The sequence below is a fragment of the Protopterus annectens genome, chromosome 12.part0, assembly GCF_019279795.1.
Source record: "Protopterus annectens isolate FY-2018-M chromosome 12.part0, PAN1.0, whole genome shotgun sequence".
NCBI classification, from domain to species: domain Eukaryota; kingdom Metazoa; phylum Chordata; order Ceratodontiformes; family Protopteridae; genus Protopterus; species Protopterus annectens.
The window spans coordinates 957,627,159-957,654,762 of record NC_056746.1 but is presented as its reverse complement, the minus strand read 5'-3'; the positions used below and the strand labels follow the sequence as shown (position 1 = coordinate 957,654,762).

At 44.4% G+C, this 27,604-nt stretch overlaps 1 protein-coding gene across 1 annotated transcript in view; it reads left to right on the top strand.

Moving 5' to 3' along the window:
- SYCP2 (synaptonemal complex protein 2) overlaps positions 1-27,604 on the top strand; it is a 2,578,701-nt gene that overhangs the window by 1,867,998 nt on the left and 683,099 nt on the right. The window contains exons 12-13 of the mRNA XM_044088976.1: positions 13,699-13,793; positions 13,931-14,030. Coding sequence (XP_043944911.1) covers positions 13,699-13,793; positions 13,931-14,030 — 195 coding nt within the window. The remainder of the gene's footprint in view (positions 1-13,698; positions 13,794-13,930; positions 14,031-27,604) is intronic.

Here is a 27,604-nt window from a genome sequence, read left to right as displayed (position 1 = left end):
AACAGTCTGGAAAATCCCTTCCAGACATTCCACCCAGTCAAAGGGAACAAGCAGCACTAGAAATTTCAAAGCTGCTAGCAAAAAGAGCCATTCAACCAGTTCCAGCAGACCAACAAGGATCCGGAATTTACTCCAAATTCTTTTTGGTTCCAAAAAAAACAGGGGACTGGAGACCCATTTTGGATCTCAGCAACTTGAACAAGTTTGTCAAGAAAATGAAATTTCGGATGGTCACGCTGCAGTCCATCCTGCCCTTTCTGGTCCAGGACAACTGGATGTGCTCTATAGATCTCCAGGATGCGTACTATCACATCAAAGTGAACAGACGATCCAGGAGATTTCTCCGCTTCAGGCTAGGGGCCAGTCATTTTCAGTTCAGAGCCCTGCCCTTTGGTCTCACTACAGCCCCCCGAGTGTTCACCAAATGCATGGCAGTGGTCGCCGCTCATTTGAGGGGCCAGGGATTCCAGGTGTTTCCGTACTTAGATGACTGGCTTCTGACTGCCACCACCAGGCATCTACTTCTTTTAGCCAGAGACTACACTTTACGAACCTGTCAGACTCTAGGCATCTCCGTAAATTACGAAAAGTCTGTCTTGTCGCCTTGTCAGTCTATTATTTTTATAGGCGCAAGATTAGATACAGTCAGTCTGTCAGCCAGACTCACAGAACAAAGAGTAGCAGACATTCACAAGCAGGTTTCCCTTCTCTTACGACAGAACAAGATCAAGGTCAGACTGGTTTTGAAAGTCCTAGGGATTATGGCGGTGGCTATTCCTCTCCTCCCCTTAGCCCGCTATTACATGAGGATTCTACAGTGGATGCTTTTCACTCAGTGGTCCTTTCAACTTCTACCAATGTCCCACACTATCAGCATAACTCAGTCATGCAGGAATCATCTTCTATGGTGGGTTACCTCCCCCCAACTTCTTCTAGGCAGACCCTTCACCCCCCCCACCCCCGGCTGCAACACTGACAATGGATGCCTCCCTGATAGGGTGGGGGGGGCATTACCAGGGCAGGACAGTCCAGGGCACGTGGCAGCCGATCGAGTGCCACTTGCACATAAATGTTCTAGAGATGAGAGCAGTGCTTCTAGCGTTGCAAGCCCTTCAAGACTGTCTTCCCAAGGGAACTATAGCAATTCAGACGGACAATATGTCCGTAGTGTGGTACATCAACAAACAAGGCGGAACCAAATCTTACCCCTTATGTCGAGAAGCACTCAGACTGTGGCAATGGGCGATCTCTTTTCAGCGCTTCCTGATAGCAACGCACATTCCCGGCAAGTCCAGTGTGATAGCAGACAGATTGAGCAGAGCAATCCTCATGCCTCATGAGTGGTCTCTGAAGAAATCAGTATTAGAGGAAGTTTTTCGAACTTGGGGCCATCCTTGCTGCAATCTTTTTGCCACTCCCCAAAACAGCAAGTGTACCGAGTTCTTCACCCTCTTTCCCCTACCAGGTCATCCCATCAGAGACGCTCTAGCTCACGATTGGCCTCCGGGGCGCCTATATGCTTTTCCCCCCTTTCCCACTGATACCTCAGCTGATTTGGAAAGCCATTGCTCTGAAGGCATTAATGATCCTTATTGCCCCTTATTGGCCTCGACAAGTTTGGTTTCCCTTTCTTCATCGTTACCTTTTGGCGCAACCATGGCATCGGGACCCAGTTCCAGATCTCTTGATCCATCAATCGGGTCAACTGCACCAATCCCTTCCCTCCTTGAACCTCACAGCGTGGTTCCCCAATTCCAACCTTAGCCAGGCTTCCCTTAATATCTCACTCAGTTAGAGATATTCTGATAGCTTCTCATAAGTCTTCTACCCGGAAGATTTATAGCAGCAAATGGAAACGTTTCTCTTTATGGGCAGTGTCCAAGAAAATAGACCCCTTTACTGCTCCTATTCAGTTCATTCTTGATTTCCTAGCTGAACTTTTCCAAGCAGGTTCTTCTCCTTCTACTATCAGAGTTCAACTGGCGGCTATATCTAATTTTCATGTGGGAGTGTCAGAGTCTTCTCTCATGTCCCACAAACTCTGTAAAGCTTTTCTCAAAGGAGTTTTTCTTCTTAAGCCCCCTGTCAAGGATCCACCTCCTCCATGGGATCTGAACTTGGTTTTAGCATCTTTGATTCTACCCCCCTTTGAACCTGCAGCTTCATGTTCTATGAAGTTGCTGTCTTGGAAAACGCTTTTTCTAATAGCCATCACTTTGGCTAGAAGAGTTTCGGAACTTCATGCTCTATGCTGTTGTCCTCCGTATCTGATTTTTCACAAAGATAGAGTTTCCTTGCGTACCAATCCATCTTTTTTGCCTAAAGTGGCCTCTCAAACAAACCTGAATCAAAATATTGATCTTCCAGTTTTTTTCCCCAATTATAGCAACAGGTCAGAACAAAAATTGCACTCTTTAGATGTTCATCGCCAACTAAGGTATTATTTAGACAGGACTAAACAGTTCAGAAAAACAGACCAGCTGTTTGTGTCCTATGCGGAAGGCAAGATGGGTCTTCCAGTCTCTAAAGTGTCACTTTCGAGATGGCTTACTTCTACGATTACCTATATTTATGAGATCAGACACCAACAATTGTCCTCTAAGCTCAGAGCTCACTCTACAAGGGCATTAGCCACTTCCATAGCCTTTCAGGATAGGCTTCCTATTGACTCTATTTGTTCAGCAGCAACTTGGGCCTCACCTCATACCTTCATTTCTCATTACAAGTTGGACATAGCCTCCAGAGACCGTGCCAACTTTGGTTCCACTGTCCTCAAGAGTCTGTTCCGATAGGCCGCCCGGGACAAGGTGCTAGGGACGCGGTCCCATCCAGCAAGAATGAAGGCGAGATAGACAACTTAACATTAAGAAGTTATGTACCTACCATAACGTTCCACGTTAGTTGTCTTCTTCTCGCCTTCTTTCTTGCGTCCCACCCTCCTTCCCCCTAGCCTGGACAGACCTAGAGGAGATAAATTGTGACCATTTTTGATCTTTCTCCCACTGTTTTACTACCTCTATATATTTCCTCTATTAGGTTTAAGTCACCTTACATTCAGCCCTATAGAGGTGGATTACCCTTCTCCATATGATGGAGACCTTTTCTTGCTTGGCCTAGCTTTCAAACGAGATCTGAGGAGTTACCGCCTAGCATTGTGGGATATGGGGAGCCTCGAGCCGGTGGAAGTAGCTCTTGAGCTTTAGTATTGGCCGAGTCGGAGCCGAGGATTGGCTCCGAACCCATCCAGCAAGAAAGAAGGCGAGAAGAAGACAACTAACATGGAACGTTATGGTAGGTACATAACTTCTTATCTTATATCTTGACTGTAGGTAAGCATGCATTTTGTTCTTATTGATTTGGTCTTATTTAAAGTCCATGCATTCCCATCCTCCACAGCATGTCTATGAAAATACGGTTTGCCCTTGTGAACTCTCATTCGCTTAACTTTCAGTTCTCCTTTATTGATTTCTTCTAATTTATAACCTCTTTCATGTAGAAGATTCCTTATTCTTGTTGATTCAAGTTTCATAATTGGTCATATTAGTGTTCAGTCTCGAACTTCGAAGGAGCTGACCTTTAATAACTTGGGGAAATATGTGACTCGGATGCATACTATTCCTATGCAAAAGAAGATTTTTTCAACATGATTTCCAGAATATCAAGGTAGCTAGTGTACAATCTTCATCTTTTAACAATGTAACATTAAGAAAGTCTATTCTATTATAGGAACTATGAACTTTAAAATCTAAAAAAGTTGTTGTATTCTTGAGATAGTCAACAAATAACCAGAGTTGTCCATCATCACCTTTCTATAAAAAAACATGTAATCCACAAACCTTTTGTAAAACAGTAGATGTTGTTGCCATATGTTCTTATCATTAAGACCGTATCCATATTCCCACTGCACCATAACAATATTCGAGTAGGAGTTGGCGCAAGAGGTGCCCATTGCTACACCCCATTTCTTCAAAAAAATATTTGTTTTCATATAACAAAACATTATTCTCCAACACTAAATCAAGCAGAGAACACAATTGTGCTACCTGATTCTTGTCATAAATATCTCCTATTGTTAGGAATTTGCGTACAGCTTCAATTCCATAATCATTCGCAATAATTGTAAATAAACTTTTCACATCCATTGTTACCAACATATATTTTTTTTTATATATGGGATGCTCGACAATATGTTGAAATGCTCTGGAGAAAATCTTCAGTATCTCTTAATATAGAAGTTGCTCTACAAAATGCTTTTTTTTACTGATTCTCCACATAAATAGATAAGGGCTCTGTGATCCATCAATTTCCAGACACAAAAGGGCGCATCGGTGGATCATTAATGTCTTTATGAATTTTCGGTAGACTTTTAATAATTGGTACTGTAGGGTTAGTTACTTGAAAGCATCAAAATAAATCTTGAGTAACAGTACGTGTAATCAAAAGATCATTTAAGTCTATATCTATCTTATTTATAATTCTTTCTAGTTCTCTGTATCTACTTGTATGTATTCTCATCACTTAAAAGTATTAACATTCTGTTGTCATACCAGGCTTTATCCAGTACTACTACTGCCCCTCCCTTATCTGCTGGTCTTACAACTATATCAGCATTATTCATCAGTTTTTTCAGAGTCTGTTTCTCATGTATATCTAAATTATGAAAACCTTTGACGTTCTTGTTATTGCGTAAATTTGCTAGTTAATTTTCATAGATTTTTCAAAGGTTTCCACCACTGAATGTGGTAACGGGACCAGAGCACTAAGTTTTTTGAAGACAGTGTAGAAGTCTTCATGTTCAGTCTTCTCAATGTCATTAAACATATTTTTCAGAACTACATTCCTGGCAAAACATTTAATATCAATGGTAAATCCATTAAGCCTTGAATGCAATGCAGGGATAAATGATAAACCTCTATTAAGAAGCTTATACTGAGTCTCACCCAATACATGTTGTGACAGATTTACAACCAGGGAGGCTGTTTCTCCATTTAAGGGCATTCCTGAAGACATGTCTAATAAGACATCTTCCATCTCTTTCTGTCTGTGCTTAAAGAGCGATTCTTTCTGTGTTGCATTCTCTGTTTCATTAGAATGGAAAGATCTGAAAAAACATTTGATGTTATGTGGTCCTATCTCGCCTACATTCATTACTGATGGGTTCGGAGCTGACAATCGGCTCCAACTCGGCCAACTATTTTCAAGCACGAAGTCTCTAACTGGCTGGGCTAACTGGTATCCCAGGATGCAACTCTCCCAACCCCCAGATCTCATTTGCCGCTTGTTGTGTCAGGACATGGTCTCAAGCTTGGCTGTGGCTAAGTACTCTTTTTTGACTAAAAAATTCTTTGCAGAATAGTACTTTTCCTGTGAAACAAAAGCTAGTTTCATAGCTACGTTGTGTTGTGTCTGTGGTTTGGCCCTGTGGCAGTTTGTGGAAAGTGTGAGTAGTTTTCCTTGTGTTTGGCGGGCTAGGCCCGTTTAAGTTAGAGGGACCTAGCCCTCTCATTTGTTGTCTTGATAGTGTTTTCCTCGTCTTCTTAGGAGCGTTTAACTTAGAGTTCCTCAGTGTACCTTCCTATTGTGTTGTGTGTGTTATTTCTGCTGGCAATGTCTAAAGAACAAAAAGAGCATAAACCCTCTGGGTTTAAGAAATGCTCAAACTGTGCTTACAAAATGTCCATCACAGATGGGCATGCCATCTGTATTTATTGCCTTGGCACTAAACATTTACAGGAGTCCTGCAGTGTCTGCCATTCTTTTAGTTCTAGGGTACTGCAGGAATGAAAAAATAAACTAATCTTGAAGGGCCTGGTCAAGCTTTCTTTTGAAGAAGATTTAGAATCTACTTCCACTACTGGCAAATCCAAATCCTCTAAGTCTAAGAAACCATCTCCAGCTCCATCTAGTTCCTCGGAGCCGCCAGAGAAGATCTTGAAAGTGGTTACTACTTTCTCGGCTCCATTGTCTTCGGAGCCGCAGGAGAAGAGTTCTGTATTGGATCCAGCTTCCTCGGCTCCACTGGCTTTGGGGCCGCAGGATGTCACTGTAGTGCTGGAGTTGACCTCGGCTCCGATCATTTTGGAACCGATTCGGAGCCGGTCACCCAGCGTTACTCATGAATCAATAGGCAGGAGATCCTCATCTCCTTCAGTTGCCTCCAAATCCTCTCGATTGTCTGATTTGGATGTAGATAGGGTGGTTCAGAGGCTCCTCCAGTTGCCGGTGTTAGCTAAATTATTTTCAGCTCCAACCCAGTCGGCTCCAGAGCCCATTCCTCTATCAGTACCAATGATTCCTCCTCCGAGCATTGTGTCATCGGAGCCGGAGTGTCCGGTACTGAGTGATGTCATTACGCAGGCTCCGATACCCCTGATGGGTCCATCGGAACCGTCGTCGGCTCCAACCATTTTGATTCTTTCATCTGGTTTCGGCACTCGGGTTTCTTCGGTCGGGACCAAGGGGGACACATCGGGACTTCTGTCAGCTCCGAGTCTCCCTCTCAGCACTTTGGCTCAGGGGATCCCGACTCCGGTCGTAGCCTTGGAGGTAGGTCAGTCCTTGGATTCGGGGGGACCTGCATTTGAGGCCATGAGGACAGCACTGGCCAGATCATCAGGGACATCACTTGGATCGACTACTCCATCCCCATATACCCCAACGAGAGCCTCTGATGCCCCCCTATCAGTGGATAGCAGAGCTCGAGGGGCTGAGCACACCCCCATGAGTGGTCCCCAACTTTCTGAGGGCCCCTCAGAGTCTGTGCCTGAGGAGCCTCCCAGGAAGAAGTTGTGCAAGAGGAAGCACATAGACTCCCAAGATCACAAAAGTCTTTCCCAGTCACTCAAGGTGAGTCCCCCTCCAGAGGCAGAGGTGGGGGAAATTATTCTGGAAGATGCCGTCCTAGGGGCAGGAGAGGCCCCCGCAATCTGGGAGACCGCGACTCCTTTCGCGGATCTTCCTATCAGCATCCCTGAAGGGTTGCCCGGCTGTGCTGCTCCAGAGCCAGTCGGGGGTCATTTTTCGAGGCATCTTCAAGCCTGGGAGAGCATAACTCAGGATCGATGGGTGCTTCGAATAATCGCCAGAGTTTATACCATTTCCTTTATTTCACTTCCTCCCTCAATCAAAAGAATCCCGGACGTTCCACCCAGTCAAAGGGATCAAGTAGTGTTAGAAATATCAAAGCTACTAAGAAAAGGAGTCATCCAACCGGTCCCCCCAGACCAGATTGGATCAGGAACTTACTCAAGACTATTTTTGGTGCCAAAGAAAACAGGGGACCTGAGGCCCATCTTGGCCGATTAAATCACTACGTCCTGAAATCCAAATTCCGAATGGTCACTCTTCAATCCATCTTCCCATTGTTGGAAGAGGGAGTATGGATGTGCTCCATCGACCTCAAGGATGCCTATTATCACATCAAGATAAACAAGACATCCAGGATCCATTTACGCTTCCGGCTGGGAGCCAGTCACTTCCAGTTTTGAGCCCTGCCGTTTGGTCTCACCACAGCCCCCAGGGTGTTCACCAAATGCTTGGCAGTGGTGACATCTCACCTGAGACGTCTAGAATTCCAGGTGTTTCCTTACCTGGACGATTGGCTCCTTAACGCCCACACCAGGCATCTCCTCATCCAAGCCAGGGAGGCTACCTTAAATCTCTGTCAAAGGTTGGGGATTACAGTAAACTGGGGAAAATCTGCCTTGCTGTCCTCACAGCATATTATCTTTACAGGCGCAGAATTAAATTTGATTCTAATGAGGGCCTTTCTACCTCAGGAAAGAATAACGGTGTTGCAATCTCAGGTCCAGGCTCTCTTACCCCACAAGAAGATCCCAGCCAGGTTAGTTCTTCAGTTACTGGGTTCCATGGTGGTGACCATCATGCTAATACCCTTAGCTAGGATTCACATGTGAGTCCTTCAGTGGCTCCTTTCAGCCCAATGGTCCTATCAAAAATTACCCCTCTCTCACCCGATTCGTCTCACAGAACATTGCAAGCAGGATCTTCATTGGTGGCTATGTCATTCCAACCTGAACAAGGGCATGAATCTATTTCCCCTTTCTCCGGCTGCCACAGTGACCACGGATGCCTCCCAGATAGTGTGGGGGGGACATTATCTGGGCAGAACGGTCCAAGGAACTTGGCTGGATTTTGAGGTACACCTACACATCAATGTCTTAGAGATGAGAGCAGTGCTGTTAGCATTGCAAGCACTTCAGAGCTTTCTTCCAAGGGGAACGATTGCTGTTCACTTGGACAGCATGTCAGTTGTTTGGTACCTGAACAAACAAGGGGGAACCAAGTCATATCCACTCTGCAGAGAGGCCATGAGAGTGTGTGATTGAGCAGTGTCTTCCCAACGGTTCCTAGTGGCAACGCACATTCCGGGAAAATCCAACGTGATAGCAGACAGGCTAAGCAGAGCTATTCTGCTGCCTTACAAGTGGTCCCTGAACAGCTGAGTTGCTACTTGGATCTTCAGCAGGTGGGGTCAGCCTTGCTGCGATCTCTTTGCCAGTCCCGTCAACACCAAATTCAGCAACTACTTCACTCTGATCCCCCCACAGGCGGAATCACCCAGGGACACTCTAGTCCACGATTGGCCTCCTGGTCTGCTCTATGCCTTTCCTCCATCTCCTCTGTTACCAAGAGTGATTCAGAAAGCCATTCGTTTGGGAAGCAAGATGATTCTTATTGCTCCACACTGACCTCGCCAAGTTTGGTTCCCCTTCCTTCAGCGGTATGCAGTGGACGGTCCATGGATTCTGGATCCATTACCAGACCTTTTGACTCATATGTTAGGACAGTTACACCCCTCCCTACAATCCCTCAGGTTGACAGCCTGGTTGCTCCACTTCCATCAATAATTAGACTACATTTCTTATCACCTGAGGTGGTCCATATCCTTTCTTCATCACATAAGTCTTCCACCAGAAAAATGTACTATAGCAAGTGGAAAAGGTTCTCCATCTGGGCTAAGTCACAAGGCCTAGATACATTCACAGCCCCGATATCAGCGGTCCTAGACTTCTTAGCTTTGCTTTTCCGACAAGGCTCTGCTCCTTCCACCATTAAGGTACAGCTGGCGGCAATTTCTAACTTCCACGTATTCCATGAGCCTGCTCTTATGAGTCATAGACTTTGCAAAGCATTTCTAAAAGGGGCCTGTTATTACGTCCTCCTGTGTCAACACCCATTATGCCATGGGATTTAAATCTAGTACTGCAAGCCATCACTTCTTCGCCCTTTGAGCTGGCTGCCACTTGCGAATTAAAATTTTTATCCTGGAAAACAGCCTTTTTGGTAGCCATTACGTCGGCTAAAAGAGTATCTGAACTCCAAGCTTTGTCCATTAGGCCTCCGTATTTAATATTCCATAAAGACAGGGTTTCATTGAGACTTAACCCATCCTTTCTCCCCAAGGTGTCATCCACCCTTAATCTCCACCAATCTATTGAGCTACCTGTGTTTTTTCCCAACTTCTCCGACAAGGCGGAGTACAAATTTCATCAATTGGATGTCCATAGACAACTAAGATTTTATTTACACAGGACTAAACAGTCAAGGAAATCAGATCAATTGTTTGTCTCCTTTTCGGAGAATAGGATGGGGTTCTCTGTCTTCAGCAGGCAGAAGTTTACCATTCTCAGTCAAGGCTCATTAGTAGATTATCATGCCAGGCTTTCCTTAGACGACATCTGTGCTGCGGCCACATGGGCCTCTCATCATTCCTTTGTCTCTCATTACAAATTGGACGTGGCATCTAGAGGCCGGGCTTCCTTTGTTTCCATGGTTCTCAGGAGTGTTTTCCTTTGAGCCTCCCTGATTAGGGGAGCTAGGGACGCTGTCCCATCAGTAATGAATGTAGGCGAGATAGGACCACATAACATCAGTTGGTTATGTACTCACCATAACGATCAATGTATCTGGTCCATCTCGTTTACATTCTTACATACCCTCCCACCTGCCCCCTGCCTATGGATTTGGAGGATAATTGTTTTGAGACCCTTCAGAATTGTTTTATTTTTCCCTTCCAGGGGACGATAATCCTCTTATTAGGGTTTATGTGTGTGTGGAGTGATTGCGACTTATGCAGACAAGATCTGGGGGTTTGGGAGAGTTGCATCCTGGGATACCAGTTAGCCCAGCCAATTAGAGACTTTGTGCTTGAAAATAGTTGGCCGAGTCGGAGCCGATTGTCGGCTCCGAACCCATCAGTAATGAATGTAGGCGAGATGGACCACATACATCGATCGTTATGGTGAGTACATAACTAACTGTTTACAAATCGCTGCACTGTGTGTTGTAAACTATTCCTCTGAAGATATTGAGCTGAGGTACCAGAACTTCAGGAAAGTTTCTTGCAGCTTTCCAGTAGCTCCGTCTTTTTGCGTTTTTTTTTTTTTTTTTAAATGGAGTGTTACCCTTAAAATCTGTGTTAAGAGGGTGTCAGCTCAGGAAAAGATTCTGATTGGTCAAGCCTCCTTTTAAAGTTATCTTCAGTAAAGCAGTGTAGTTTATGGATCTGAAGAAGGCATTTTGCTGAAAGCGCTTACTTTACTCATATTTAAGTGTCTTATTTTGTATTTTTCCTTTTAAAAAAGATTTTCGCTGTGGTGAATCAGCTTCATTTTATTCATTACTATATAATGATTACCAGACAATGCATTACATTTCTTCACTTTTGGCTGGGAGCTGATCATTATCAGTTTCAAGTGCTGCTCTTTGGTTTCCCCACAGCCCACTGGGTGTTCACCAAATACGTGGCTTAGGGGACAGAGGTTTCAGGTCTTCCTGTACCTTGGTTTCAAGTCTTCTTATACCTGGATGATTGGCTCCTCACTGCCTCCATGAGATCATCCCTTGCTCCAGTTGTGTCTGTCCTAAAGAATCATGGTGAGCTTCGAAAACTCCAGTTTGGAACTGGTACAAGTGTTAGCGTTGATAGGATGCCATTTGGATGCAGTCTCTGTCAGACAGCAAAACTTCCAATTAAGAGGTTAATATCCATTCGAGCAGAGGCATCTGATCTTCTATTATTTCACAAACTTCCTGCCTCCATGATTCTGAGACTTCTGGGTCAGATGGCACTATTGATTTGCCTGGTACTTGCCTAGTACCCTTAACAACGTAGCATATGAGGATTCTGCAGTGGATATTGGCAGCTCAGTTGTCATGTTTAACTCATCCCATGGATTTTCCAGTGACCATAACAAACAGTTGTTGGGCTCAGAACAGCGGTTGTTGGCATTCCCTCTCATCACCTCTGGGTGACCTTTTGTATTACCCCACACTCAGGCCATGGTTACTATAGATGGCTCTCTTCTGGGGTGGGGAGGCTGGGGGGACATTTTGAAGGGAAGTCTGTTCAGGGAATATGGCTGCCCTTTGAGGCTAATTTTCACATCCATGACTTGGCGATGAAAGTACTATTCCTTTCAAGACCATCTCCCAAGGGTGTGATTGTAGTTCAGACAGGCAACATGTTTTTTGGTTTTGACACTTAAACAAATGGGAGGGAACATGATCTTACCCTCTTTGTCTGGAAACTATGATGGTGTGGCCATGGGAAATCTCTCTACAGTTTCTAATGGCAACTCACTTCCTGTGGAAGCCCAAAATCTTGGTGGACTGTTTAAGCAAGAACATCTTCCTTCCCCATGAGTGGTCCCTGAATCCAGAAGCAGCATCTTGGATATTCAGATGCTGGGGCATTTCTTGATGTGATCTATTTACCATCTCAACCAACATGAAGTGCAACAGTTTTTACATCCTGTTTCCTCTGAGGGACAAGCACTGAGGGATGCTGCTATGTATGTTTGTTCACCAGGTCTCTGGCATCATTATCCACTTAGTCCCCTCATAATACAAAAGTTGCTTCAGAAAGTAGCCCATTGCATAGTGACTCTGATTCGCATTGCCCTGTTCTGTCCCCAACAAGTCTGGCTTCCCTTTCTGCGGGCTCATCTACATTAACCATTCTGGGTGTTGGACCCCATTCCTGGGCAGATTAACCATCTACTCAAAATTTCTATGCCAAACCTTCATACCCTCAAGTTAACAACTTGGTTTCTCCAATTCCAATGGTGGCCAGCTTTCCCAAGCTCTCTGACAATAGCTGTCTGTATTCTGTCATCTTTACAGAAGCCTTCTACATGCAAGGTTTATTCCAGTAAATGGGAAAACTTTGCTGTTTTGGATTTGTCTAGAGGTCTGGACCATTTTTCAGCTCCACTTGATGCCATTCTGGATTTTCCTGCTGATCTCTTTCAGTTTGGTTTAAATTATTCTACTATGAAGGTTCAGCTTGCCACTGTTTCTAATTTGGCAGGAATAATATTCTGTAGTGACCTTAAAGATCTCCAAAGCCTTATTAAAGGGCACCTTTCTATTATGAACACAAGTTTGGAATCCTGTTCCTCCTTGGGATCTGCAAGCTTTAGCCACTCCTCCTTTAGAGCCTTTGGCTACCATTTCCTTGAAGTTGCTATCTTGGAAACCATTTCTGGTGTCTATTATCTCTGCCAAACAGGTGTCTGAGATGTATTCATTATCCTCTGCTTCTCTTTATTTGATTTTTCATAAGGACATGGTTACCCTAAGAGCTAACCCCTACTTTTTTCCCAAAGATACTTCAGAACCCACTTTGAACCAGCTTATTCATATACCCATTTTCTTTTCAAATTTTAATAATAAGGGTGAACATTTGTTTCATTGCCTAGACATTCATAAACAACATCAGCTTCATTTGGACAGAACCAAAGCCTTTAGAAAACCAAAACAGCTCTTTGTTTCCTATTCTAAGGCCAGGATGGGTAGCCATGTCTAAAGTGACTTTATCCAAATAGCTGTCTGACTGTATTTCCTTTGTGTATTCTTTGAAAGGAATATCCTTACCCAGAAAACCTAAAGGTCCTTCTAACAGGGCATTTGCAGCTTTTACTGTCTTTTATCTAGAGGTTCTATTGATGACATTTCTGCCACTGCTACGTGGTCTTGCACTCACACATTTGTGTCCCATTACAAGTTTCATGTACAGTCAAGGTGTTTGGTTCCATCATTCTGTAAAATGCTGTATCCTAGGGCCACACTGGGATGATAGATGGCTGGGAATTCTTTCCCAGAGGTTGAAGTTGGATGGAAAAGACAACATCAGATAGAAAATGTCATGTACTTACCATAATGACAGATTCAAGTTGTCTGTTTCTGTCCAATTTAACCATCCCACCTCCTATCCCCTTTCTAGTAGTGGTTTGTCTCCTGGTTGATCAGGTGGTCAGACCTTTGGGATATCCCCTTTTCGGGTCCTTCATTAAGTTCCTGGAGATTTTACACTTATCCTAGGATCAGTGTTAGGGGCAGACAATCTAAGGTGGATGTGGGAGCAGTGCATTATAGGTAGAGGAGCTACAGATCTGAGATCAAGGTCTCTGAATGAAGGCCAGCATTGAATCTGGTTTGTATCTAATAAACCGCAAGTTGAATCAGATGGAGACACAACATGGTTCTATCATTATGATAAGGGTGTAACTTTCATTTATGGCATTTTACTTATGAAACTATCCAAGCTGACAGAACTGAAATTATTGTATAAATAAATAAATATTTAATTATAAAACTGGTTTGAGCATTACATTTGAACTCTGTGAAGTTGTGTTCTACAAATATGTTAATTCTCATCTATTCTTTTTGCAGAACCGTTATAAAAAAGTTGATTACTTTACACAGCACTCACTGAAATCTGTACAGCAGCATCTGGCATCAGTCAATTCTAAGGTCCATGAGTACACGTATGTAAATAAAAAAAAAAAAAACAACTTTTATAAATTGGCTTTGGAAAATATTCCTTATAACTTTTTATATATATATATATATATATATATATATATATATATATATTTTTTTTTTTTTTTTTTTACTGTTCTAGGATAAAACAGCTGGACAATTTTCAGAAAAGGATCATAGAAGAATTAGATAGCTTTGAAAAAGACATGCAGTCTGTGAAGAATATGGAAAAAGAATTAGCAGTAAGTATATTTATGTTTATTTATGCAGTTTATCAGATATACGTTTTGTTCTATTTTTAGTTGTTAGGAAAATAAAATGGAATTACAAGCAAAGCAACAATACCATGAAAAGAAAAAACAAAAATATATATTTGTATTTCAATGTACTGTTAACACTGCATCTGAAGTAGGCAGACTTCATTTGTCTGCAACCTGTGGGTTTCGGATCCAACCTCGGATCCGAGCCGGCATTTCAAAAGCTTAGGATCTGAGCTCCTAGCTCCTCCCTCTACCCATAATCCCCTGCCAAGCCCTAACTGACCTCAGATTTCGTTTGCCGCGTTTCAAGTTGCAACGGACTCCTCGAGCTCCTGGTTAAAGATAAGAGTTTTTGACTGAAAAATTTTAAAAACTTTAAACTTTTAATATTTAGTTAATTAGAGTGTATGTGTTAGGCTTTCCTCTCTCTATCTTGTTAATTTTTTTCACGGGTTTTGTGTAGTTTGTGTGTTTGTTCGTACTGTGTGTTTTAGGCCTGTTAGGGCTTAGGATGTCAGAAGCCCATAAGGCAGTGTTTTCTAAATGTACCGAGTGTGGCCATAAGCTGTCCCCAGCAGATGGCCACACTCGGTGCGTTAAATGCTTGGGGGTTGAACACCTGTCATCTGGTTGTACCATATGTGCAGGGTTCAACCCCCGAGCTTTAAGGGAGCGGAGGTCGAAGCTTGTTCTGGCGGGACTTCTCCCTCCAGATGCGGCTCCGGCCTCTGCCCCTACTAGCCAGCAGCCTTCCGTGGGTGCTGCGGTCTCCCCTCCCCCGGCAGGGACTCAACCTCCCACCAAAAAGCCGGAGGAGAGGGAGACTACAAGGGAGAAAGAGAAGAAGGAGAGACACAAGGAGAGGCACCACAAACGGAGAGCCGAGACCTCAAGTTCGGCTCCTCCGTCTAAACGGGCCTCCCCTGTGTCTTCTAGATCTCCTCCTCCTCGGCTCCACTCCCCTCGGTTCTCTTCTGGGCCCGAGGAGGAGGAGGCTAGCCCTTCAGTGAGGTCCCCGAGGTGGCTCTCTAGGTCCGCTTCGGTGGCCTCATCTAGATCCACCTTTTCAATGAGCGAAGCAGACATGGACCGGATGATGAGGCGTTTCATCCAGGCCCAGCTGCAAATGGGAGTGCTCTTAGCCCCCCCCATCCGGGAGGGGCTTCGACCCCTTTTTTCACCCCCTTGGCTCCTTCTCCGACCCACACCCCGGGTTCGGAGCTGTCGGTGCCGGGCAGAGTTGGATCCGGGGGTGGGTCGGATACGATAGGTCCGCGCACCTCGGATCCGACCCATCCCTTGAATGCTTCGGGTACTTCGGACCCGACCTCTCGGAACCGAGGGCCGAGCCTCGGATCTGAGGGAGCTGGTGTGTCTTCGGCTCCGTCTAAGTCGGAGCACACCGGTCTCTTGGATCCGACGGTTTCGGCTCCGATTCTGGTCCGTGCGTCGGATCCGAGTGGGGGTCGGCTCTCGGGGCTTAGAGAAGCTGGCTCCCCCTCGGCCTTCGACGTAGTGGAAAGGGCGCTGTTGAGGACTACCGGACCCCCGGTCCCTGCCACGGCTCCACCCCGCACTCCCTTGCAGCTGGGCCAGGCTCCCATCAGCCGGTCCCAGGGACAGCCCGCCTCGATGTCCCAAGTAGTTCCCTTGGAACATCTAGCTGCTGAAGAGGACTCCTCGGACAGTCCCCGAGGAAGTGCCTCGGAAGCGTAAGTGCAAAGGAGGCACATGGACTCCCCAGAGTCCATTACCGAAGACACAGACTTGGATGAAGGGGAGGGCTCCCCAAGATCACCCCCGGAAGACGTCTCCTTTGGAGACATTATGGAGATGTTAAGGATCAGGGGGGGGTGGTCTGCCCCCAAGGCCTCCTCAGACGAGTCTGTGTTCTTGGAGGCATTCGAGGCAGGTCCATCTACCTCTTGGGTGTCCCCTCCTGCCGATCCTCTGGTGGACCTTATATCCACCAGAGCGTGGAAGGATCCGGACACCGTTGAGCCTGTACTCAAGTGTCCGGACCGTATCACGAGCCCCCCAGCGGACCGCACTCACTGGAGCAAGGGCCCCCCGGTAGATGCCATGATGATGGCTGCAGCCACGAAGAGGGAGTTAGCACAGGAGAGTCCCTCTATGCATCCTCTGGGCAAAGAGTCCCGCTCGATGGATCACATTGGGAAGCGAGTTTTTAGTTCAGCAACCTTCTCTTTGAGAGCGCTGAACTACATGGCACATGTCATCAGGATGTAGCGGGACCTGATTAAAGAGTACGCTGCATCCCCCCCAGAGTCCATGTCGGGTGAGGACAAACAAGTGTACTCCACCCGTATGGCCACTCTTAGAGCAGTTTCCAATACTTCTATGAGGCTACTTTCTCACGCTACCGAGGGAGCCGCTAGAGCTAGCGGAGCAGGCCTAGTCATGAGGCGTCAGGCCTGGCTCCGCCACTGTGATTTCGCAGAGCCCTTCAAAGCGACCATTGCGAATGCCCCCTTTGATGGTTCTGCCTTGTTTGGCAAAACTGTTCGCAAAACATTAGTCCAGAGCGAGAAGGACGGGAAGACACTGTCTGCCGTCGGAGTCCGCTTCTCAGCTCCCCAGAGGTCCTTCTCGAAGAACCAAAAGGGACAGAAGAAGATGTGGTTCTGGAAGTCGCAGCAGTCCCAACCTGCTCCGGATAACCAGTCCTTCCGTAGCAGAGGAGGACAGGGAGGTCGCCGTCCTAGAGGCACAGGGGCTCCTAGGAACTTTGGGTCCAGAGAACCTTTCTCTGACAGACCCATGCAACAGCCCTGAAGGGTTGCCCGGCTGTCCGTCTCTGGAGGCAGTCGGGGGGTGTTTTTCGAGGCACCAGACTTATTGGGAGTCAATCACATCAGACCATTGGGTGCTTTGTGTGATATCCAGAGGTTATGCCATTCCCCTGAGCAAAATCTCCAGAACCCGCAGCCTCCTCGATGTACCACCCGACCAAAGGGAGGCAGCAGCTGTCGAAATCGAGCAGCTGCTAGAAAAAAGAGCCATCCAGCGCGTCCCCCGAGATCAGACCAGATCAGGATTTTGCTCCAGGTTCTTCTTGGTGCCAAAGAAAATGGGGGACTTAAGACCGATCTTAGACCTTTCCCTGCTGAACCTGTCAGTAACCAAGCAAAAGTTCCGGATGGTCACCCTACAATCTATACTCCTCCTTTTGCGGGAGAACGATTGGATGTGCTCTATCGACCTCAAAGACGCGTACTACCACATCCGGATGGACAGACGGTCCAGGAGGTTCCTTCGCTTCCGGCTGGGAGCCAGCCACTACCAGTTCAGGGTCCTCCCCTTCGGTCTCACCTCTGCCCCCAGGGTGTTCACCAAGGTACTAGCAGTAGTAGCAGCCCACCTGAGACTCCAGGGATTACAGGTCTTTCCGTACCTGGACGACTGGCTCCTGACGGCATCATCAAGGCATCTACTGTGCTCAGCCAGGGACTATTTCCTTCTTATAGCCCCAAGGCTGGGCATCACCATAAACTGGGAAAAATCTTTACTGCACCCCACACAACTTATAGATTTCATATGAGGAAGGTTGGACACAAGATCAATGTGGGCCTTCCTCACCCCAGACAGGCTGTCCAGCCTGAGGTGTCATATCACAGCAGTCCTGCAACCGTTTCCAATGGCGGCTTCGGTCCTGAGGGCCCTGGGTTCAATGGCAGCAGCTATTCCACTTCTTCTTCATGCTCGCTTACACATGCAGGTTCTTCAATGGACCCTACAGGTCCAGTGGTCCCCGCTATACTCCTCTCTCAACAGCCCGATAGCAGTCAGCAAGGCATGCAAGGACTACCTGTTTTGGTGGCTCCAGTCTCCGGAGCCTCTAGCAGGGAGACCCTTTTGTGCAACATTTCCCCGAGCCACGGTGACTACGGACGCTTCTCGCCTCAGGTGGGGGGGCATTCTGCGGGCAATATTTCCAAGGCACGTGGAACAGTTCAGAGACCTCATTGCATATAAATGTCCTGGAGATGAGGGCGGTGCTCCTAGCGTTGCAAGCACTTCACAGCCTTCTTCCTACGGGGACTATTGTGATCCAGACAGACAACATGTCAGTAGTCTGGTACATCAACAAGCAGGGGGGAACCAGGTCCTATCACCTTTGTCGAGAGGCCATGAGAGTCTGGGAATGGGCAATTTCCACCAAACGCTTTCTTGTAGCAACGCACATTCTGGGAAAATCCAACATCCTTGCGGACAAGCTCAGTCGCACCATTCTTTCCTCGCATGAATGGTCTCTCAATCCTCTGGTAGTGAAGAAGATTTTTGCCATCTGGGGGCAACCCTGTTGCAATCTTTTTGCTTCTCACTCAAATGCCAAATGTGACAGTTTCTTCGCTCTACTTCCCCCACCTGGGGAATCCCCGAGAGATGCTCTGGCGCATGCTTGGCCTCCCGGTCTCCTTTATGCCTATCCTCCACTACCTCTGATGCAGAGGCTCTTGCAGAAAGCCAACAGTTTGGGGAGCAGAATGATTCTCATTGCCCCGTTCTGGCCTCGTCAGCCCTGGTTCCCTTATGTATGGTCTCACAAAGTGAATCCACCCTGGATTCTGGATCCGATCCCGGATCTCATCTCCCATCCTCTAGGACTCCCGGTCCCGAATCTACACACCCTGAAATTGGCAGCCTGGCTGCTCCAGTTCCATCCTTGATTAGGACTCTTGGTATCTCGTCACCTGTCAAGGCCATTTTAGTGGCGGCTCATAAACCTTCCACTAGGAAGGTTTATCGGAGCAAATGGAAAAGGTTTTCTATTTGGGCGGTCCAGAAAAATGTTGATCCTTTTTCGGCACCTATGGACTTCTTAACAGACCTCTTTCATCAAGGGGCTAGTTCTTCCACGGTAAAGGTACAAATGGCAGTGATTTCCCATTATCATATGGGTCATGAGTCAGCTCCCCTCATGACTGCAAAACTTTGCAAGACCTTTCTTAAAGGAGTTTTTCTGTTGAGGCCACCGGTCAAAGAAGCTGTACCACCTTGGGACCTATCCTTAGTTCTACAGACCCTTACTGCTCTCCCCTTTGAGCCTGCAGCTTCTGCAGATCTAAAGTACCTTTCCTGGAAGACGGCTTTCTTGGTAGCCATCACATCAGCCAGAAGAGTGTCGGAACTTCAGGCTCTATGCGTCAAACCGCCTTACCTCTCCTTTTTTCCCTATAGGGTGTGCCTCAGGACCAATCCATCTTTTCTTCCAAAAGTTTCTTCGGAATCTAATATTAATCAATCAATCAACTTACCTGTGTTTTTCCCCAACTATAAAAACAAAGGAGAATATAAGCTGCATTCTTTAGATGTTCATAGACAATTGCGCTTTTACATTCACAGAACGGCTGGTCATAGACAATCAGATCAACTGTTCGTCTCCTTTGCTAAATTTGCTATGGGCAAAGCAGTTTCCAAAGTCACACTGTCGAGATGGATTACTAATTGTATTCTGCAGGCTTATGACACTTCAGGTAGGCCTGCTCCTCAGGGGGTTACTGCTCACTCTACTAGGGCAGTTTCCACTTCAGCCGCGTTTAAGTCCCGAGTGCCATTGGATGATATCTGCGCGGCAGCCACTTGGGCCTCGTCTCATACCTTCATTTCTCATTATAAGGTGGATGTTGTTTCCAGGGGAAGAGCATCCTTTGGCTCAGCGGTGCTCCGGAACATCCTTCCATGACGGCCGCCCAAGATTTAGGTAGCTGGGGACTCTGTCCCACAGGTTGCAGACAAATGAAGTCTGCCTACTTCAGATTTAGAAGTTATGTTCTCACCATAACGTTCCATCTGAGTAGGTGACTTTATTTGGATGCAACCACCCCCCCTCCATCCCCCTGACCTTTATACAATAAGAGTTTATTCATCTATTTAGATACTTTTTATTCTAGTATTATATAGGCAAACTCAATCTGAGGTCAGTTAGGGCTTGGCAGGGGATTATGGGTAGAGGGAGGAGCTAGGAGCTCGGATCCTAAGCTTTTGAAATGCCGGCTCGGATCCGAGGTCGGATCCGAAACCCGCAGGTTGCATCCAAATGAAGTCACCTACTCAGATGGAACGTTATGGTGAGTACATAACTTCTAATTTAGCTTGTTGTGTTTGTTTAGTGCACATACTTGACTTTTAGCTATTTTATCCCTTCTCACATGAAAATAGTAATACAAACCAACACATAATAAGTATGAATGATATGTTGTAATAAAGGTGGCATGTTGGGAAAGTAATCTCTTTTTTTAAACCCAGCATAGGAGTTGTATTTCATTATACGAATAAAGTCATATAATGAATTTTGTTTTCAAAATGTGTGCATGCTTGTGGAAAGGGGGTCCTTGAGCCTCAGGGAAAATTTACTGATGTTTAACCATCATAATATCAGATTGAGAAGGTAATAATATGTCAATGTTCTTGCATTTACAGATCTTGTTGAATTTTACAGAACACTGTCTGGGCATTCTTGTTGCACTTTTTGTCTTGAACAATAATGTGATGCAGCCCCTGGTGGGTGAGAATGGCTGCCTGAGTAATCAGTCCCAGGGCTGAAGCTACCAGGTCTTTTAATCAGTTCTTCAAAGAGACAAAAACAGGTGTTTATCATTTGATCATGGCTATAGTAGCCTTATCAATATCAATTACATCTTGCCAAAGATATAACAGCTAGACAGCTTCCAAAGCTTGAAGGTACCTTCCAGGCACCAAAACTGTTACCACCTCAAGTAGAGCTGAAGAAAGACAGTGGAGAGGTATGCCCCTACCCTGACCAGCAGCAATAGAGCTCCTTTCCCTGGAACTCAATTAAAACTAATCCGAAGGGCACTAGTTAAAAAGAAAATAACCTAGGAATAAGTACAGTACATCCAAAGTGTGTAAATAACAAGAAAGAGAGGGAAGACCATTGTGGAAGTAACTGAAGTTCAGCATAACTTGAATTCAATGCTTTCCCCTGATCCACATGCTTATGCTGCCATCCCAGCTATCTGGAATTTTCTAAATAATTCTGTGTCATTTGTGAATATTGATATGATGTATGTGTATATTAAAGTACTAGTAGAGAAGTGTGTGTTGAACAGGGTTTATACAGTACTGAGCTTTGAGGATGTGTCCACAGTATACTCTACGGGAAAAGAGCAGAAATGTATATAAACTATATACCTGTGCAAATGTATGTTTTAATAGTAGAAACGGGAACATACAGAGTTAATTTGCAAAACTTCAAGAAAATAAGTTGAAATTAAGGTGTTTTACGATTGTGCTATAAAAGGTAGTTTCAGTGCTGCAGGGAGACAGGATGTCTAGAACTAGGGTGCCTTCTGCATTGTTTTGTAAGTGTTTTATTGCTTTATGACTTTGTAGCAGCTACACAGTTCTGAGCAAAGATCTTAGAGATATGTATTTCTCACATAGAAATGTTAAATTATGTTAGTTTCTGTTTAGCCTGGAAATTGAAGTCAGGTGACAAAAAGTTATGTCATCCAAGCTAACCCAGCAGTAAAATGTGATATTAATTTAAGAAGTCTCTCAGAGAGACACTAGGGATTTTGTATTTTGTCTCTGACCTGGAAACATCAACTCATCATCACCATCTGCACTTGTCTTGCTAATAGTAAGTAACTATGGTACAGTAATTTCTTATAGATGTAGTTAGGAATATAGTAAAGATTAGTTTAGATGTTTTCTGTATTTATTTGAGACTGTCCTCCAATGCTGTTTTAAAATATTTTGTATGGTTTTGAACTCTGAAGTTACTGTGTTGATGTACTGAGTATTGTTTTATTCTTTTATTATTTATTATTAAATATATTTAAACCTGTCGTTGTGGCTTATATTTGTGAGACATATTTAAGCTCTTAGAGTACTTGCATATGTATTTGGTGACACTGTACAGGCCACTCCTAATAGCCTGGTGCTTGGTCAAAACTTCCATTTGGATTATTAGTAACATTACACAGTAGGATTTGACACCCTTTGTTAAGGGCCAAGAGTAGCTGATGAGTGTTTGGTGTTAGTGATAACTACCTTATAGTCTGGGCAGAAGGGGGCATAGCCAGTAAACCTGTGCTAGCCTTTCCCAGGTGTGTGTGTGTGTGTGTGTGTGTGTGTGTGTGTGTGTGTGTGTGTGTGTGTGTGTGTGTGTGTGTGTGTGTGTGTGTGGGTGTGTGTGTTTGTGTTTGTATATAAATCAAATCTCAAAGTGTGTGTGTGTGTCAGCTACTTGGGTAGGGACATGAAACACTGGTTAGACAGAGAGGGTGCTGGAGGTTTTGTCTTGGCCACTCAGTTGAGATCTCAACCCTATAGCTGTGTCATTGGGGAGTCCTATTGGGGATATGGAGAAAGTGGGAAAAAACAGCCCCAGACTGACTGTGATCTGTGTGTGCTCTTAAGGGAAATTGCACAATGTTGTGTGTGTACTTATCATCCTTCCAGTGTGTACATCTCCCAGTGTTGCCAGTGATCAGGAATGAGGCTCCTTGATTACTGCACCAGGACAGGGGTGTCACATATTAATTGTTTGGCAGTGGTGGGATATCCACATCACATATTAATTTGTAGGCAGTGATGGGATATCTGCATCACATATTAATTGGTTGGCAGTGGTGGATAGCCATATCACATATTAATTGGCTTGGAGTGGTGTGGATATTGAATTCCTGTAGCCTGTATACAGTGGTCACTGAAGGTGTTTTTACTCTCAATCAGCCACGCAGTGAACATTCAGAGTTTTACATCACAATTACTTTATTTTTTTGTTAGCTTAGTTAATTATGTTAGTTAACTGATCTCTTTGCATCTTTCCACAACAAGTGCAGTGGGTATTTTTCTCTAATCCCCTCTTGGGGGAATCACTGGGAGATGCTCTAGTCCACGTTTGGATCTCTGGTCTCCTTTATACCTATCCCCCATTACTGCTGATTCCAAACTTCTTACAGAAAGCACATCGGTTGAACAGATCAGTTATCCTCATTGCCCCCTTCTGGCCTAGCCAAGTGTGGTTCCCTTTCCTTTAGTCTCATCTTTATCATCCATGGACTTTGGACCCCAGTCTAGACCTTCTTCCACATCTCTTGGGGATGAAACATACCAATATTCTATGCCTAAAACCAGCCATATGTTTTTCTAGCTCTAGACAGCCCAAGCTTTCCTCCCTGGTTTGACACATACTTCTATCTTCCCAGAAAGCCTCTACCAGGAAGATCTACAAAAGTAGATGGAGCAATTTTTCAATATGAGCTCTTGAAAAGAAAATTGACCCTTTTATTGCTCCTATTTCTTTGGTTTTAGAATTCATAGCCTCTGCTTTTCAGGAAGGTGCTAGTTTCTCCACAATCACAATACAATTAGCGGCCATGTCAAAATTTCATTCATGAGAAAAACCTTCCTCTCTTGTTTCTTCAAAACTCTGCAAGGCTTTTCTAAAAGGCAACTTCTTACTTAGGCACCCAGTAAAGGATCCATCTTCTCCTTGCGATTTGACAATTGTACTTCAGTGGTTGACTCAATAACCTTTTGAACCTTCAGCCAAAACAGATTTAATTACATCTGAGAAGAGAATTTCAGAACTCCAGGCACTGTCATCCAAATCCTCTTACATTGTTTTTCACAAAGACGGAGTTACCTTACAAACCAACTCTTCTTTCTTACCAAAAGTAGCCATTGAATTGAATATTAATGAAACAATTCATTTGCCTGTTTTCTTCCCTAATTTTCCAAATAAGGGAGAGTACATGTAAGATTTCAGGAAATCAGACCAGTTGTTTGTTTCTTTCTCAATGAACAGACTGGGTTGACCAGTTTCTAAAGTTACCCTGGCCAAATGGATTACTAATTGCATTTCTTTTGTATATACTCAGCAAAGCCCCTCCCTCTCAAAGCCTCCTAAGGCACATTTAGCTAGATCCATGGCCACTTCTTCTGCCTCCTGGTCTAAAACTTCTGTTGATGACATTTAAGCAGCAGCTATCTGGTCTAATGCACATACCTTTATTGCTCATTACAAACTAGATTTGACCTCTAGAAGTAGAGCTGTTTTGTGTTCGGCAGTTCTCTGGACTATACTTCCATGAAGGCCACCCAAGATTCATGTAGCTGAGGACTCTGTCCATACATTGAAGAAAATTGAAAAGGACAATATCAGATATTAAAGTTATGTACTCACCTTAACTATGTATCTGTGTTGCCCATTTTCATTCTTCCTTAACTTCCCACCCTCCTTCCCCCTTTCTTTTATCTTCTGGAGTGATCTTATGGATATTTTGGAACCTTTTTCCCAGGTTTGAACCCTAGCCTTACTGTTATTTTCTTCTTTCTACTCTATCTTGAGATCTATAAGGCAGCAAACTTGATCTGAGGTATTGTAGGATGGCTGGGAGATTGTGGGTAGAGGGAGGAGCTCATGCATTGTATCCATAAGTGTGATGAAGCTGAGTTGGATGTAAGGTTGGATCCCTTGCCCATATATTGAAGAAGAATGAAAATGGACAACACATATAAATATTTATGGTGAGTACAGAACTTTAAAATAAGTGAAAAAGGATCTGCATATCCTGGATATCCACAGACAACTCAAGTATTTTGAAAGAGATAAATCTTTCAGATCTTTAGATCAGTTGTTCATTTCTTGTAATGGTGAGAAGAAGGGACAACCTGTGTCAAAACAGTCTATTTCCAAATGGTTGTCTTAGGCTATTACCTTGTTTTATACTCACCACAACCAAACCTTCATGCAGGATCAGGACCCATTCTACCAGGGCTTTGGCTTCATCTATGGCTTTTTGGAAAGGGTTGGATTCTAGAAGTCTTCTAGAAGCAGCAGCTTGATCCTCTGTACATACTTTTATAAAGCACTATAAGTTTGATTCCTTCTCTAGGTCTCTACCAGGCTTTGCTAAGAGCATTCTTCATGGGCCACTGGTCCTTTCTTGTTCCACCTCCCCAGCGTAGTAATCTAGGGTAATCTACCCATATAGCTAAGTGTACTGCAGCAGTGATCATTATGATGAACATAGTACAGTTGTGTAAATAAACGTAACATAACAGTAGATGTATGAATGATCACTACTGAAGTAGCCATTCCTTTTCTCCTCCCCTGTATAATTTTTTAGCCTTTTATTTATGCCAGGGTGTGGACATTTACTTTTTTTTTCTTTTGTTCTTAACAATGCCCTTTCAGAGCTCAACCTCCTTTTCTCTGTTGGCATGAATGCTCTGAAAAGCTTGGAGAGCAAATGTGTTTTTTGTCAGCTCAGCTCAAATGGACTGATGGTTTGTGTGTGTAGAAGGTGCCCTGCAGCTTTGGAAGCTGTCCAGCTCTTATATTCTTGGCAGGATATAAACCATATAGGTAAGGCTACTGCAGCAGTGATTATTCAAACATCTGCTTTTACGGTGTGTTTACTTACACAAGTGTACTTTCTGTGTTTTACCCTTTGGATTTTTCACTGCACCAGAAGTGTTCACAAAATTCCCATTTCTAGTTGTTCCTTACTGTAGACTTCATGGCATTCCCATTTTTCCATATTTGGATTATTGTCTTATCTATTCAGACTCTTTTTCAGGTGTCAGGAATCTTTACCAACTGTTCAAGAACTTCTGCTCAATTTGGATTTTCAAATCAACTTTCAGAAGTCTTCTGTTATGCTTCTCACAGAATGATTTTCCTAAAATGTTTATTGGACTGTACCTTGGAAAGAGCTTTTCTTCCTCCAAACAAAGTAGAGATGTTTCAATAGGTCTTCCTGAGTTCCAACAGTGAAAACTATTCATCTGCAAAGGAATTTCTCAGGATTCTGAAGGTATATGGTATAAATGATTCTCATGCTTTCCCTGGCCAGACTACACATGAGGAAAATACAGTGGTACCTCAGATCAGTCTGGAATCAGCATCTACACCCTTTTTCCTGTCAGGTCCCAGTTGTAGGATTTGTAAATGAGGAGATTGGGTAGTGGGTAGACCAGATAGCTTGCAATTCAGGTTTTTCATTTTCCCTTCCAATTCCCCTATGGTCAGTCTCCAGAACTGCTTGAGTGGTTTCAAAGGGGTAAAATGCAAGCTCTGTGGGATCCTGTAGACAGATAGAAGCACATAAATGTCAGAGAGATAATGGCAGTTTTCAGTGCTTTGAAGGCCTTGAATCATCACTGTTCCCCAGGATCTCTGCATGTATACACAGACAACACCACAGTGATGTGGTGCATAAACAAACAGGGGGTACCGGATCTTACTTTCTTTGCAGACTTGCTATGATAGTTTGGAAGATAAAAACTCAGTCCAGTTTGACTTTTCAGGCTTCATGTATTCAGTCAGAGTAAAGCTTCATTGCAGACAAGCTCAGCAAGACCAGGATAGACCCACTGTATGGAAATTTCATCCTGTGGTATTCCAAGAATTGATCCAAATGTGAGAAACACATCAAGTAGGTTAATTTGCTTCCCCTCAGAGTGGACAGCTAAAGAAATTATGCTCTAGGACACATTACAAAAGGCCGAGAAGCAGATGCTTTCTCATTCTCATGGATAGGAATATTACTGTATGTTTTCCACCCTTTCCATTGATATCTAAGGTTCTTCTAAAGATTTGGAAGGACCCTTCAAAGACTGTGGTAATGACTTCATTTTAGCTTAGACAACAGTGGTTCTCCTTTCTTTTCAACCTGGTTTATGGCAATTACCACAAGCTTCCTCGCAAACTGGATTTACTCATTCAGGACAGAGAGAGTTTGATATGCCACAATCTGGAAATTCTTGAACTAACTGAGTGGATGATATACTTTTGATGCTTTTTTCAGAGGATGTGCCAGAGGTACTAAATGAAGTGAGAAAACCTGCTGCTAGAATATCATATATGTGCAAGTGGAAAGAATATCACATATGTGCAAGTGGAAATTTTTCTAGTTGGTGCCGGTCAAAGAACTAGGATCCTCTTCAGGCCTGGCTACCTTTGGCTCTTGATTGTTTGTGTGAGTAGTACTGCGGTGGTGGTGCTGCGGTAGTGTTGTCGTCTCACAGTAAGACATTGTCGTGTTTGATTCTCAGCTAGAACGTCTTTTGTGTGGAGACGTGTGAATGGGCTTACCTTCGTTGAAGGTTGTGCGTCAGAGCTGGCAACTCAGCACGTAAAAATCTACTGCCAATCATTAGCGGACCGGAGTTCTGCTGTGGTGACCCTGAACTGGGAAAAGCTGAAAGACACAACAACTGTCCAGTGGCCTTTTTGTTCTTCTGTCAAGGTACATTTGTCAGCTATTTTTACTTATCTACCTTTCAATCAGCCCCTTTCTAGTAATGCTCAAGTTAAACAGTTTTCAAAAGGAGTTTTACAAACTTGCCTACCTGGGAAACAGGGGCTGTTCTGGATCAGAACCACATGCTTGGGAAGCTTACTCTCCATTTGAATCAGCTTATCAGGCTGAATTGATGTTCTTAACCTGGAAGACTTTAACTCATTGCTCCAACATATGCTAGGAGAGTATCTGAGTTACAAGCTCTTATGGTATGTCATCCCTACCTTGTTTCCACAGGGACAAAATTTCTTT